Below are 15,544 nucleotides of genomic sequence, written 5' to 3'. Positions count from 1 at the left end.
GCAGTTACCAGGCAGCAACAAGCAGTTACCAGGCAGCAGTAAGCAGTTGTAAGAGTTTGAGAGGCATTTTACTGCCTATCAACTGTCCATGGAAAAGAGGCCTACCCTAGCAAGTCTGGCTTTGCAAATCTGGCCTAATTGGCTATTCATGAGGCAATGCTCACGCAAATTTGCTTTTGCATGCCAAACTAGGCAGAGTCAAAAAACCAATAGCACAAAGCGGTCGCCCTGCTACATGCCAGTGATGAGCGAAAATGCAAAAATTTATTTCGACAAATTTTTACCGAATTTTCACCTAATTTCGTTTTCACAGGCAAATTTTCCATCTAATTTTTTTGCGTTAATTTTCGCCTAATGCGAGTCATTTTCGCGTTACTTGCGTATTATTGCGGACATTCTCCGCATAAGGGCATTAGCGTCCGCATTCAGAGAAGTTTCTTGCGCATTATTGCGGACATTTTTCCGTATAAACGTCCGCATAAACTGAATGGTACTTATCCGTTAGCCGGGCGCATCCGGCAGGTGGCGCTAATTACTATTCCCCCTCCAGGCTGACATGGATAGTAGGGAAAGATGTAACTCTGGTGGAGTTTTGTCGCCACCTAGAGGATGCGCCCGGCTAACGGATAAGTACCAACTGAATTTCCATGCGGATTATTGTGGACATTTTTCCGCATAAGGGCATAAGCATCCACATACAATGAATTTTCGATGCTGGTCGAAAATGCAAATATTTCTGAAGATTTTCGTGAAAATTCACCAAAAACGAAAACGGGATTTTTGATGCGAAAATGACTTAGGCGAAAATTCGCAAGCAACACTGCTACATGCTACATTAGCACTATCTAGGAGCGCCACGGGGAGGATTCCCAATGCCCCCTTTTTATACAACCGGGGGGACCGCGGGGTCCCAGGCTCTCTCGCCGCCTGGGAACCACAGCGGCACCCCGGAGGGGGAGGATAGGTGGCGCAGGCGAACCCCACCCCCACAGGGGAGAGCCGTCCGCACCCACCTCCCAATATTAAAAACAGGCACCTACCTTCATGTCCATTGCGTTCTGCTACATGCGCATTAACTTGGGGGCACCACATGAGAAAGGAGTGAAGCATGGGTTACCCTGAGCTTTAGAGCTCAGGGCTGGCTCACATACAACACTCCGGGGGGGGGGGGGGGAGGGTTGAAGGACAAGCGCAGACAACTAACTCCAATTTTCGCATTGCGCACAATCGCGAATTTTCGCATGAAAGGATAACGTTTTCGAACGCAAATGCTAATTTTCGCGCAAAATCGATATCGTTTTCGCGTAAAAATTCGCGTTTGCACGCTAAAATGTTATCGTTTCGCGCAAAAATTTGCGAGCGCACGCAATGCAAAAATTTGCGCGCAAACGGCCGTGCTAACAGTTAGCACTCTTTTGTGAATCAAGCCCTATGAATGCATTTTGCAGGAACTGATCTTTTGCAGATACTGATCTGTTGCATGTGTACAGCATCTTTGTGTGCAGCATCTTGCAAAAAATTTTATCTGATGGGGAGTTCAGCTCAATAGAATAGACTGTGTAGGTATGGCTCTCATACTACATGGAAGGGGATAACATTGGTCTGTGATCTTTCATTTTCCAAAGACTTTTATCTGATGTGTGTACCCACCTTTATTCTTCTTGCTTCAAGGTTGAGGCACGTACTCTATTAGATAGATAGAAGATGCGGCGTATGCTACGACGCGGGTCGGCTAGTACTCTATACAAAGGGACAGAAGCTTGGGACTTGGTTCCAGTAAAAGCTCTAACATTAGACTGAAACACAGCTGGTTGGGGTAGGAGGTGCTTGGAAATGGTGCAGATGCAGAATATCTGAAAGGAACTTTATCTCTCCACAGTGGATGGCTCCTGGACTCCATGGACCACTTGGTCAAATTGCACTAATGACTGCAGCGGAGTGGTAATTCGCCGAAGGGAATGTAGGCTGCCACAGAATGGGGGGCGCCACTGCTCTGAGTTGCCTGATTCCTCACCAGTGTCTCTGGAGATTGGTAAGATGTGTCCAAGCAGAAAGGATTCTGGGAGAATGGGGTTTCGGTCAGCCATAAAAAAGATGTCTACACCTTTCCTCAGATTTATGTTCCACGTTTTAGGCGGCAATAATGATCTATTTGATTTTTTTCTCCATTCAGATGTATGTCAGCAAGATGGCTGCCCAAAACCTCCATCTTGTCCTCCTGATCTGGAATATAAAGCATGTGCCCCGTGTCCTCAGACCTGCTTAGATCTGACCAATAAGAGGACCTGCCGGGATGATGAGCCCTGTGTCTCAGGTAAGCAGAGAGTAAGTGACAGGTGAGGTAATAAACTCATTTTATTTTCAGTTTTTCCTTCTACATTTCAAGGATTTATGCCAAACATTTTTACAGCGTGGTTACTTTGTTGTTGTGTGCATTTTGGATGCATTCCATGGTGCTTTTCTTAAGCCCCCATACACGAAAACCTCAGCCGATAATCCGGCTTGTGTTTAGCAGCTCTCAACCTCCACCCAGGCAAGCATATCAACTCTGCAAAGTAGCTGACAATATCCTTGAGTTCATTTGTTTTTTTAAAATAGTGCGATCACTCCTTCCAGTCTCACAACACTGTTGTGAGAAAACGCGGAAAAGCCGCCAATACTCAAGGTGAGGCGGCTGACTGCGCGTTCAACATGGCAGCTGGCGCGCAGTCGGAGCGTGGAGAAACCGCCGCATGCTCTAACAACAGGACGGCGGATTCCGCGTCCAATGCGGCAAGTTGCTCACATAGGCCTGCTCCTCTCAGTAATGCGGAATGCGGAGAAAACGCCGCACGCACTGACAGCGGTGCGGCGGTTTCCGCATCCAACTCAGCAGAAACATTACAACACATGACTGGTGTGGCTGGGACTGATAGTCCACACTGGTTTAGGAGGACGCGCGCGCAGAGAGGCAGGGCCTTTATGACAGTCAGAGGAGGGTCAGCTGACCAAGCTGGTCAGCTGACAATTTCAGTAACTTCCATTGTTCCAGCACTTAGGGGAGGTGCTGGTGAGCGCTGGTGTATATATACTGGGTGCTGGTCATTCATCTGGTGTCTGCCGTTGCGATCACTACGTGGTAGCACTCAGACCTTGTCAGTATCTGTGTTTATTAGTCAGTTTCGTAGGTGTTGATGATCACGGAGCTCACACCTTAGCCTAGGAATTCTGTTATTATCTGTATTATTATCTAGACCAGTTTCCAAGGTGTTGACGGCCACGGAACTCACACCTTAGTCTAGGAATTCTGTACCATCTGTATTATTTGTATTATCTAGTCTAGTTCCCGGAGTGTGAGCATCTTGGAGCTCACACTCAAGTCTAGGCATTGTTGATTACCTGTTATGACTTTCTGCATTCCTGACCATTCTCCTGATCTCTGATTTTGTACCTTTGCCTTTCTGATTCTCAGTTGCCAATTCTCGGCTTGTCTCTGGATTCTGTACTTGCCTACTGTCTCTGTACTGTATCTGTCCGTGTGTTAATGACCTGGCTTGTCCGACCTCGAGAACTATGTCTCCTGTTAGGAGATAGTTCACAGATCTGTTAGTGACGCTTCTCCTTGGTGTCACTCACGTTCTGTCCTTCCCATTATCTCAGCCTGGCTCCGCCCCTTGGGGAGCATCAGGCCTGTGGAAGGAAGCTGATCCATAACAGTTACCCCTACTGTCTAGCACCCATCCCACAGGTGCTTTCCTCAAAGTATTACTGTTGCACCAAACACTCTCATCTCTCAGGTGTCCAGAGGTTAGAAGATATATCTGATTATCGGTGATACTGCAGATCATCAATAATCGGGTATATTCTGCATTCTCGGTGATACTGCAGATCACCGGTAATCAGACCCTCTCTGTGTTACACCGATCGTTACAACTGTCCTTAGCTTGCACTGCAAGGAAACACCTTAGAAGAGGGAAAAAACATATACTGTATGGTGTAGCCTGTTTCACTTCTATTCTATCACCCTTAATGTGACAAGCATCCAAAGACATACAAGGCGTGAAAACACTGAAGGGGTCCACCACCTGTGGGCTCAGTCACTCCCCCCCCCCCCCCCCCCCCCCATATGTCCCCACTCACCGAAAAGCCTCTTTCAATCAACAGTCAATGTCTGCCACCTGGGCACTTCCACATGGATATATCTGTAACCAAACTTGGAGAAATCGACTATGTGTAAAACCATCTTTAATACTTAGATTAAGACCAAGTAATGCCCGTTTTAAAAGCACACCAATAGCATTGTATATCACCATCCCTTTGGTCAGGCAGGATTCAGCGTCTCGCGTCTCCACCGCCTCTATGCCGCCTCATAGACTCAGCTTGCGTATCCTTAGCTCCGCTTACTCTATATTTTAACTGGAGAAGTTGGGAGGTCGTCTTATACGCCAGAATATACGGTACTTAAATGGCTGCGGATTGAAATGGAAAGATATTTTTTAATATCATTTAATTGCAAAATTCACTTTTGCAACACTGACCTATGTCTAAGGCATTTTTTAACTACTTAAAGCGGAATATAACCCTGCATTTCAACTTTGCTCTAAAACATTATTTACAGTATATTATATGCAACCAGCATTTTTTTTTTACTAGACCAGCATTGGAAGGGTTACACAGGGCTTTAAAGTTCCTGGAGATTTCTGCAGATGCATCCGAAGCTGACATAGATACATTTTGTTTACATAAATGTATCTAAGTGTTGAATGTGACTCACTCTCTCTGACTGAGAAGGAGCTGGAGGACAGCCAAAGAGTAACATTTCTCAATAGATACATTTAACTAAATAGAATGTAACAATCTGAACTTCTGCATATCTCTCCACGGAACTTTAAACCTCTGTGTTTAACCCTTCCAATGCTGGTCTAGTAAAAAAAAAATGCTTTTTGCATATAATATGCTGTAAATAATGTTTTAGAGCAAAGTTCAAATGCAGGGTTATATTCCGCTTTAAGGACCACAATGATTGAAATCTACGCCCTGTTTTGGTGGGCTCCTGGCTGGTAGGGCGTAGATTTCAATCATCGCCCGCAGCGCGCATCTGCTGTTCCCGTCACTCCCCACCGACCGCGCCGCTCAAACCCGACGTCTCTCGCTGCAGCTCACTGGCTCTGCCTGTCTCTATGACGGCAGAGCAGTGTGAGTCGGTCAGAAGCCGATTTCATTGGCTCCTGGCCGTGTCTATCAATGTAAGCCACTCCCATTGGCTTACATTGACAGACACGGTCAGGAGCCAATGAAAGTGGCTCCTGACCGGCTCACATGACTCTGCCGTCATAGAGACGGCAAAGTGGATGTTAGAAGGATCCCGGTGTGCGGCTGTGACGGCGGTTGCGGCGGGTATGCGGGGCGATTCGTGGGGATTCCATCCTTAAGGAGGCAGAGACCGCTGGTACTTAAGTGGTTAAACAAAAGTGGAATTTCCTTAACTTCCTGTCTGTGTGGCCTCTATAAGTCCCTCCATAAGTCTTCATCTCTCTCTTTGCCAGGCTGTTGGTGTCCAGACGGCTTCCTATTGGACAGCACGAATAACTGCGTCCGTCCAGAAGAGTGCCCCTGCGAGGTGGAGGGTGCCACCTACTGGCCTGGCCAGCTGGTGAAGACAAATTGCCAGATCTGCACCTGCCAGCAGGGTGAAATGAAACAATGCCGGCCGAACCCCGAATGTACAGGTCAGTGACTGGAGAGCCTGAGGCCACTTGCACACTACATGTGATTAGCAATTTTGAAGCGATTTTACATGCAATTCCGATTAGCAATTTTGAATCGGTACTGCAGCAGCGTTTCTTCTGCGATTTTATTTTTGTTTTGATAGCATCCAGTGAAAATTGGAATTGCAAATCAGATCTGCAGTGTGCAGGGGGCATGAATGTCACCCTGGGTAATGGGAGATAGCAGAGAGTCGCCATGCTGGTCCTCTGATCACCCTCCATGCCCCAAGGAGTTGGACCTTGTTAATATTTATTTATACATATATGCAGTTGATTCACAAAACAGTGTTATTGTTCTGAGCCTCACTGTCATTGGAGCTAGTGACCACTTTGTGAAACATATACACAAGATGAGACAGAAGTGGTGCTTAAAGAAAATGTCTTTTAGCAGAAGGCCCCGCCCCCCCTGAATAGGAGGAGCCTCCTTATCTGGGAGTGGCCTCCTCTGTCTTCTTATTGCTGCAGTATGATGCAGCATGCAGCAAGGTGTAAGCTAATACATTTTATTGAAAAAATTGTGATAAGCCATGCCTCTAACCACATCCCTGAGACACCCTTAGTCACGCGTACTATAAAGATTTCATAAGAAAAATATGTTGTTTTATTCACACCACACAGGTCCTTTCTGTCGGGGTTAATTTCCTTCATATTAACGAAAATAAGAAATATATTAACTTAAAGCGGTATAAAACCCTGACATAATATTCAATAAAAACATGTTTTCCTACTTTTTATATGCCATACCGGTATCATATTTGCTTTTGTGCATAAGTATCATTATTCATTTAGAAATTACAAGTTCCCAAAGTACAGTTTTTTTTGCTCTGAGAGCTGACATTGCATTTTATTCATAACTGCTTTATTCATCTTGTAATATAAGCAGAAATGCTTTATGGGCATCTGAATGCATTCAGGAGTGTCTGCACAGTCAGCATATTATTTACTTAATTGTATCAAGTGAGAAATGTAAACACAAGATAACATTATCTACAGTTCGGAAGCGTCCAGCTTTCTCTGCAGGGAACTTGTAAGTCCTGTGTTTAGCTAATTGAATGCTGTTCTAATAAATGGTGGTAGTATATAACATGCTGCAAATAATATTTTAGAGCAAAGAAGAAATGCTGTGTTTTATTCCACTTTAAAGCAGGGGAATAAAGTTTAGAGTCAATTAAACTCATTTTTAGTAGAAAAATATATATATTTACATAAATCTGTCCTGAAAGGGGGATGAATAAGGAAGAAAAAGGGACAGAGGAATTTGGTTCCCAAAGAGAGACTGTCCCTCCAAAAGAGGGACAGTTGGGAGTTATGCATATGAACAACTGTGTAAAAAGTAATCAACTGGATAATGCACACAGTGAAAACCCCCTGTTAGTGCCTGTATAATAGGTGAACCAACTGTGGAGAACACTAAATTCATACAAATGTTAGTTCTAAGGTCAGTCCGATGGACACTTAGCCTCTGTCATGCCAACAATACACATTTTAAGTATCACGGATATCCCCCAATGAAACAACGAGAGTCTTATACCAAAATCCTTTTTCTAAAATAAATGTATTCTTGTAATTATATACAAAGAATATGTAAAGATTATATATAACAAAGTTATAATTAGTAAACCAATCGCAAAAATATCAAGCAACATATCTGGGTATTGGTCATCGAGAGATGACGCAAGATAAAAAATACATACTACCTCCTTCCTGAGCTTTTGTGGACCAAAGCTTTTGAGTGTACAAAAAATTAGAGACATCTAATAACAAGTTGGTCCACCTTTAGCTCTGATCACAGCTGATCTTTTTTTTTGGCATGGACTCACCAAGATGCTGATACTGTTGCTGAAGAATGTTGACCCATGCTGACTGATAATGGCAGATATAAGTTGGGTCAAATTGGATTCAAATTGGATGGTGGCGTTTCCAACCTTTGAAGTGACCTTTTAACTTCATCCCACAAATGCTCAGAAGGATTGAGTTCAGGGGACTGAGCTGGCCATGGAAGCAGGTTAAACTCTGATTGATGTTCCTCAAACCAATTAGAGACCGTTCAAGCACAGTGGCAAGGGCCCACAACAGGCGTCTTTTCCTACTTTTCTGTGATACCAAAGAAACTCTTGTCTTCTCTTCTCTGTAATTTGTCGTGTTGTTGCCCTTCTGTTGCTGTGGACTTTGCGTGCTACTCGCCTATCACCTTTCACCAGCCTTTTTCAACCAGAATAGTCATTATTGCTTGAAGTTTTTTTTTCTAACCTGCCACTTTCTAAACACCTGAGATACTGTTGGGAGAGAAAATCCTAAAAGAGCCATTGTTTCAGAGATGCTAGCACCAGCTCTTCTTGCACTGATGATCATCCCTCGTTCAAAGTCACTTAAATCTTTTGACTTACACATTTTGACATTTAACTTCCATGATAATTACATCATCCAAAGCTGAGCGTTCTTTATATAAGCAACTCTGCCTTGTTACATCACGGTTGGACTGGTTTACTATCAAATAAGAGGTGACTCTAATTAAATAGTTACCGCGATAGCTATTGTCCTATGGCATATGCTGCATTTAGCTAAATGTATGCTAATCCGAAATTGGACCAAAACATGTTTGGTGTGAAAAGGCCGTAACTGTCCCTCAGAGAAGCTCACAACCTCATCCCTACCATAGTCGTGCTCTAATGCAGGCTTTCTCAACCAGGGTTTCCCGGAACCCCAGGGTTCCTTGAGTATTCTGCAGGGGTTCCTTGGCATTTTTCCCCATAGTGGGGGTTGGGGGGAAAATGAGAGAGCACACTATAATAGGTGGCATTGTAAAAAGAAGCATACAATTCTGAATAATAATGATCACATCAATTAACAACTTTAGAATAGGGAGACATTATAATGAGCACTGTAATAGGGGGGTAGTGACATAAACCACACCAGCTCTTAGGCCCGGTGCACGCCAAAACCCGCTAGCAGATCCGCAAAATGCTAGCAGATTTTGAAACGCTTTTTCTTATTTTTATGAAGCGTTTCAGCTAGCATTTTGTGGTTTTGGGAAGCGTCTTTGGTGTAGTAGATTTAATATATTGTTACAGTAAAGCTGTTACTGAACAGCTTTTGTAAAAAAAACGCCTGCAAAACCGCTCTGAACTGCCGTTTTTCAGAGCGGTTTGCGTTTTTCCTATACTTTACATTGGCGGCAGAAACGCCTCCGCAATCCAAAAAATGCCTCACCCCGGGAGTATGCGTTTCAGCAAAACGCCTCCCGCTCTGGTGTGAACCACCACATTGAGATACAGTGACCAAGCGTATCCGCACTCCAAAAAAAACGCTTGGTGTGCACCAGCCCTTAAAGACCATGCCACCTGCAAAATATATTCAGGGGTTCCTTAAGATCCAAAAATTACTTGCAGGGGTTCCTTGAGATCCAAAAATTATTTGCAGGGTTCCTCCAGGGTAAAAAGGTTGAGAAAGGTTGGTCTAATGTCACTATCAGGCCAGGTTCACACTGTCAGACAAAAAATGTTCTGTTCATCTGAATGGAAAGGATGTAAGCAATAGGATCCGTTCACATCACTCCATTCAGAGCGGACCTGTTCGGTTCATTCCAACACGTAAGTATAGGTGGTATGTGATTTTTGCAGACTTACCGGATGAAGCAGATGCCGAAGGAGGCCAACGTAATCGATACTAGCCTATGAGAACAGACACTGCCTGTCACTGGGCTGGTTACCACCTATGTGTTGCTTGTATCCTTCGGTCCCTCCACCGCTGCTGCCACGCAGCTCAGTCCACTGCACAGAAGAAACGCCAATATACAGATCTGAGAGCCCCATCAGAAGCATCAGGCTACAATTCGTTTGCAATAGACCAATGGGAATCCTCCCTCTCCAGGGAGGATTATCATTGGTTTACTGAGTGGTGGACCAATGAAAATCCTTCCTGATGCTCAGGGAGGATTCCCATTGGTCTTTTGCAAACCAATAGGAGCGTGATGCTTCTGATGGGGCTCTTGAGTTGTGTGTACTAGGCAGCTTTGCTTTTGTGCAGAGGACCCGCGTGGCGGCTCCAGCGGTGAACCGCGAATGCGATGGCGACAGGTAATGAGCAGATGGCGATGCAAAGACAGAAGGGCAAAAACTCATGAAAAACTGATGCCATTGTAACAAACTAATCCATTTCAATGCAGTATCTTTTTATGCATTGTAATGGTGTGAACCCAGCAGTCTAAAGCTAGTTTGGGGGAACTAGTTCTTATTAGTATGTTGCTTGGAATGACCTTGATGTATAACCATATATAAGCTGTATGTGTGATGATACTGTATAGTTCTGTGTATATCTGTGCCGCTATGCCCGTGTATCTGATGTTGTCACTGTGTGTTGGCAGTGAACTGCGGCTGGTCTTCCTGGTCTCCCTGGGGTGAGTGTCTGGGTCCGTGCGGGGTGCAGAGCATCCAGTGGTCTTTCCGTAGCCCCAACAATCCCAGCAAGCACGGTAACGGAAAGCAGTGCCGAGGAATCTATCGCAAAGCCCGCAGGTAGTATACAACTGATAATAATCTGGTTACATATAATATTATAAGAAAAAAATATGGCAGCCAAAAATTTAAATTTACATTAACCACTTTGTCCTCCTTGACGTAGTTCTACGTCAAGGATGACGTGCGCTCCCACGGCCGATCGGCGCGTGCACGCGCACTCCCGGCCGTGGATTCGTTAGCCCAGGAATCAATGAATCGGGCCATGTTGCCCGATAACTGATTCCTCTCCCCCACAGAAAAAGCGACAGCTTCTCTCGGAACCTTCGCTTTTTCTGACTCCTATGGCCCTCTGAGCGTACATGTTACGCTTAGAGTGACGTCATGTAAACAAACTCAAGTAAAACTACATCTAAAAGTTAAAAAAAAATTAAATACACACATATTTACTCAAATCAAATACTATTTACATCCCACCCTCCCAAAAATACCCACATAAAATGTTTAATAATAATTAAAAAAACAAAAAACATTACAATAAAAAAAACAAAACACATAAATATTTACCTAAGGGTCTAAACTTTTTAAATATCTATGTAAAGATGAAATAATATATATATATATATATATATATATATTTTTATAAGCTTGTAAATAGTGATGGATGCAAAACGGAAAAAATGCTCTTTTATTTCCAAATAAAATATTGTCGCCATACATTGTGATAGGGACATAATTTAAACGGTAAAATAACCGGGACAAATGGGCAAATACAATACGTGGGTTTTAATTATGGAGGCATGTATTATTTTAAAACTATAATGGCCGAAAACTGTGAAATAATAATATTTTTCAGTTTTTTTCTTATTCTTACTTTTAAAATGCATTTACAGTAAGGTAGTTTTTAGCAAAATGTACCACCCAAAGAAAGCCTAATTGGTGGCGGAAAAAACAAGGTATAGATCAATTCCTTGTGATAATTGGTGATAAAGTTATAGGCTAATGAATGGGAGGTGAACATTGCTCGGATGCATAAAGTGAAAACGACCGAGGGCTTAAATGGTTAAAGGAACACTATCAATTATGTTTTTCAATTGAGATAAGAATTGTTTGGGAATACTGTACGAACTATTAATCACTATGGGTATTCCATCCACTTTACCATTCCAAACTAAATGGGAGAAAGCACTGGGGAGGTCCCTTACAGCTGAGCAATGGCATTCTATAATTTCACTGGCCCACAAATCTACCCTGAATGTTTCTACGCAGGAACAAGGCTTCAAGATTCTTACCTTTTGGTATAGGACCCCAGCCTTACTAAGTAAATTTGCCCCTAAAATTACTGATTCATGCTGGAGATGCCAGGCATCCAAAGCAGACCTGCTACACATCTTCTGGTCCTGCCCCATTTTGGCCTCCTTTTGGAAGGAAGTACACAAGTGGATAGGCATAATCTCATCCATAAAGACTCCATTTACTCCTGAAGCCCTGCTACTACACTGCTGCGCAGGCCCCTACAACCTGTACAAAAAAACTGTTGTAGTACACCTCATAAATGCAGCTAGAGCCCAGATCCCGCTGATGTGGAAAAAACAGGACCCTCCCTCTATCACCCAATGGTGGGCAAGAGTGGATAATATTGCTCAGATGGAAGAGATCACCCTCACTGCTCTAGATAAATCCGAACAATATGTGCATACCTGGACATGCTGGGTAATGTTTAAGGAGTCTGAACACTACAAAAATATTACTAGGTGTCCTACCTCTTGACCTCCAAGATCCTGGCCTCCCTTCTCATGTAAGTGTCTCCTTATGACATTGCGGACTTCCTCCAGACTCATTCTTCTTTCTCTCCCTCTCATTCTTCCCTTCCTCCGTCTCTCTACTTATTCTTTTTTCTTCCCGACATCCAAGATTGATGATGGTAGAAGATGAAGATTCTGTGCCTAAGCTAACATCCTTAAGTTTATCTACTTCAATTTCATCAACAGTTAATTGACTGGCCTTCTCTTTTTAGAGTTTCAGTATTCTTTGTTATACTATTACTACAACTACATCGTTGGGTATGGTTATGTTTCTTATTGAATGTTCAATAACTACTCTCTAACTTTAAACATATGCTTAATGTTCTATTGGGCCACAATAACATGTGTTGGTTTCTATAATGAAGAACTACTATGTTTCTACCACTTGCTATGTTTACTTGTACCGGAATTATCTTGGTATTGTTTGTTTATGCTATGACAAAATCCAATAAAATTTTAAATGTGAAAAAAGAATTGTTTGGGAAGTGATTTTGAGTACTGGTGTATACATTTAAATGCTTATTTCTTTGTTTACTGTTTTCAAATTCCTTTCACACTTCAGTGTCGCCAATTCTGAGGACAGAGGGGGGGATTCCCTCAGACTTTATCTGTTAATCCTGTGTGTGAGAGAAACCTCTCACTGCAGCTGCTGTGTCTCTGAGAGCTGTCTGTAGAAAGTAGAGGAAATGTAACTTATGTGCAACATAAACATTTGTAATAGTATGTGAAACCTGATACCTGACAGGCTTTTCATATCTGCTTCAATATTACACTGTTCTCAGCATGTCAGACTACAGAGATTCACCTTTACAAATGAGACATTCCAAAGGTACCTAAAACCTACACACAATGAATTAAAGCTTTATTCCTCTGATATTTGACATGAAAAGTAGGAAAATATTTACACAGCTACTTAGACAGTATGTGTACATTGTCATTTTAGAACACTTGGTTTGATGGTGTTCCTTTAAAAAAAGTTTCACTTTATTAATACAGATGAAACTCGAAAGATTAGAATATCGTGCAGAAGTCCATTGATTTTAGTAATTCAAATGGTGAAACTAATACATGAAATATACTCATTACAAGGGAGATATTTCCAGCCTTTGTTATAATGTTGATGATTATGGCTTACAGCTTATGAAAACCCCATAATCAAAATCTCAGTCCATTAGAATATTGTGACAGTGTCAGACTCTAATCAGCTATTTCATCCAAAACACCTGCAAAGGGTTCCTATTTCATATATTAGTTTCACCTTTTAAGTTGAATTACTGAAATAAAGGGACTTTGGCACAATATTCTAATTTTTTGAGCTTTACCTGTATGTGAAATAACAACCGTTTTTGCTGGTTATACCAGCATCTTCAGGGCAAGTATAACCAGATAAACTGTTGTTATGTGATATATTAAAAAGTGTAACTTTTTTTTACATAAATTTCAATTTTCTTGTCTGACATACTTTATTTCTTCCAGCTAATTGACTAAAGCCTCAGGCTCACCGCATCGCACCCTCAAAAACAGGCCGTGAGGGATCACCACGCTATTGTGCGGTGTTCCCTGTCTGGCCACCGGCCAAGCAGGAAGTGACGTGTGCTTGCTGTCACTTCCTGCTTCGGGTATGCGGAAGTGCACAGAACGTATTGTTAAAGGAATACTGTAGGGGGGTTGGGGGAAAATGAGTTGAACTTACCCGGGGCTTCTAATGGTCCCCCGCAGACATCCTGTGCCCGCGCAGCCACTCACCGATGCTCCGGCCCCACCTCCGGTTCACTTCTGTAATTTCAGACTTTTTAAAGTCTGAAAACCACTGCACCTGCGTTGCCGTGTCCTCGCTTCCACTGACGTCAACAAGAGTGTATAGCACAAGCCCACTATGGTCTGTGCCTGCGCCGTACGCTCCTGGTGACATCAGCAGTGAACCGGAGGCGGGGCCGGAGCATTGGTGAGTGGCTGCGCGGGCACAGGATGTCTGTGGGGGACCATTAGAAGCCCCGGGTAAGTTTAACACATTTTCCGCCGACCCCCCCCCTACAGTATTCCTTTAAAATATGCTTCCACGCATGCCAACAGCAACGATGTGTCGCTGTGTTTTTTTTTTTTTTTAAATCGACGCGTCGCCATAGACTAACATGACTTCTGGGCCAGCGCAGATCGCCACAGATCGACGCAGAAGCCGCACAGTAACGTAGTTCTTGACCTGCGTCAGGGATGTGATTAAAACATCACTTCCGTTGCGCCACGCTGTGATGTTTGACTATACTGCACAGCACCGCCTCCGAGTAAGGGCCCTCAGGTATAAATGTGTTCAGGCAGACAGCTAATTTCAATTAGGATTCTCCCGTTCTTTATCGTTGATTTCCTTTTTTTATCTATTATTAATCATGAAGTGTAAGCTGTAACTCTGATATGACTGCACCGTATTATACATGGCTCATCACTGTATAGGAATTTCCCAGAATGCCACATGCTTTTCAGCATCTTTTCACGCCGCGATCTCTGTATGCAGGTGTCAGACAGAGCCGTGTGAGTCCTGTACTCACCATGGAAAGACGTACAGCACCGGGGAGCGGTGGAGATCGGGCGAGTGCCACGTGTGCCAGTGCTTCATGAACCTTACCGTGCAGTGCTCCCAATTCTGCCCGTTTACTAATGTGGGGTGCCCAGAAGTAAGTTCACCAGAGACCCCAACACACAATATAATTGATATGATCTCTAATTTGTTTGGGTATAATGTTTAGACTTCATCTTGAAGATATTAACATGGTGCCCTCAGAACACTCAGGGTCCGTTCAATTAAAGTCTGCCCCCCATCTGCGATTCACTAAATTCGGTGACCACAACAGACCTGTCTACGCGTGTGGGGTGTCTGGTGTCACCCCGCCTCTCTGGCAATCTGCTGGGCTCCGTCACCGAAATTATCACTTGCCAGGCTATGATGTTATGCAGCTTGCTTCATGCAGATTGCGAGATCCACCACGTCCTGCTCCTGCTGTATTATAACTGAATTTAAATGATGCTACCATGTCCGGCACATGTCATCACACACTACAGTGGCACACCGTAGCTTTGTGCAATACGTTTCATTCACATTGCAACTCGTCAGGGGCATGTGTAGCATACAGTAGCCTACAGTAAGTAACCAGCTAGCGCTTTTCCTTCCTTAGGTGAGGTAAAGAGACCACCTGATAGTCCTGCCTTTTATTAGCTGCTTCGGATAAACGGCACAAGTGCAGATTAAGAGGGTGGGGCATATTTATTAAAACCAGTTTATGGAGAATTGGAGCAAAACGGGTGGAGACGTGGAGCAGTTCCCCAAAGCGACCAATCAGAACCTTTGATGTGGTCATTTGCTTCAATTTTGCTCTAGTCCTTGCAGTGGTATTGATAGATCGACCCACACTCAGGTTGTAGAAAGTCAATGAGGTTCTGACATCTTCCTGTGTGCCTTGTCTCTTTCAGGGTCAGTACCTGGTGGAGGGTACGGACGATATGTGCTGCTACTGTTCAGACACAGGTTGGTAGGTTGTCACATGGT

At 43.5% G+C, this 15,544-nt stretch overlaps 2 protein-coding genes across 6 annotated transcripts in view; one reads left to right on the top strand and one right to left on the bottom strand.

Annotated features, from left to right (window-relative positions):
- The window catches only part of LOC137518095 (SCO-spondin-like), a 296,678-nt gene that overhangs the window by 93,624 nt on the left and 187,510 nt on the right, over positions 1–15,544 (top strand). For all 3 annotated transcript variants that reach the window (XM_068235412.1, XM_068235411.1, XM_068235413.1), the window contains 6 exons: positions 1,880–2,032; positions 2,174–2,314; positions 5,526–5,708; positions 10,111–10,261; positions 14,516–14,675; positions 15,469–15,523. In XM_068235412.1, the coding sequence (XP_068091513.1) occupies positions 1,880–2,032; positions 2,174–2,314; positions 5,526–5,708; positions 10,111–10,261; positions 14,516–14,675; positions 15,469–15,523 (843 nt within the window). The remainder of the gene's footprint in view (positions 1–1,879; positions 2,033–2,173; positions 2,315–5,525; positions 5,709–10,110; positions 10,262–14,515; positions 14,676–15,468; positions 15,524–15,544) is intronic.
- The window catches only part of LOC137518100 (uncharacterized), a 266,833-nt gene that overhangs the window by 126,578 nt on the left and 124,711 nt on the right, over positions 1–15,544 (bottom strand). The gene's annotated exons all lie outside the window — the stretch shown is intronic.

This window comes from Hyperolius riggenbachi, chromosome 5 (assembly GCF_040937935.1).
Source record: "Hyperolius riggenbachi isolate aHypRig1 chromosome 5, aHypRig1.pri, whole genome shotgun sequence".
Lineage (NCBI taxonomy): Eukaryota > Metazoa > Chordata > Amphibia > Anura > Hyperoliidae > Hyperolius > Hyperolius riggenbachi.
The sequence above is the reverse complement of the archived record's forward strand: the minus strand, read 5'-3'. Positions and strand labels throughout refer to the sequence as shown.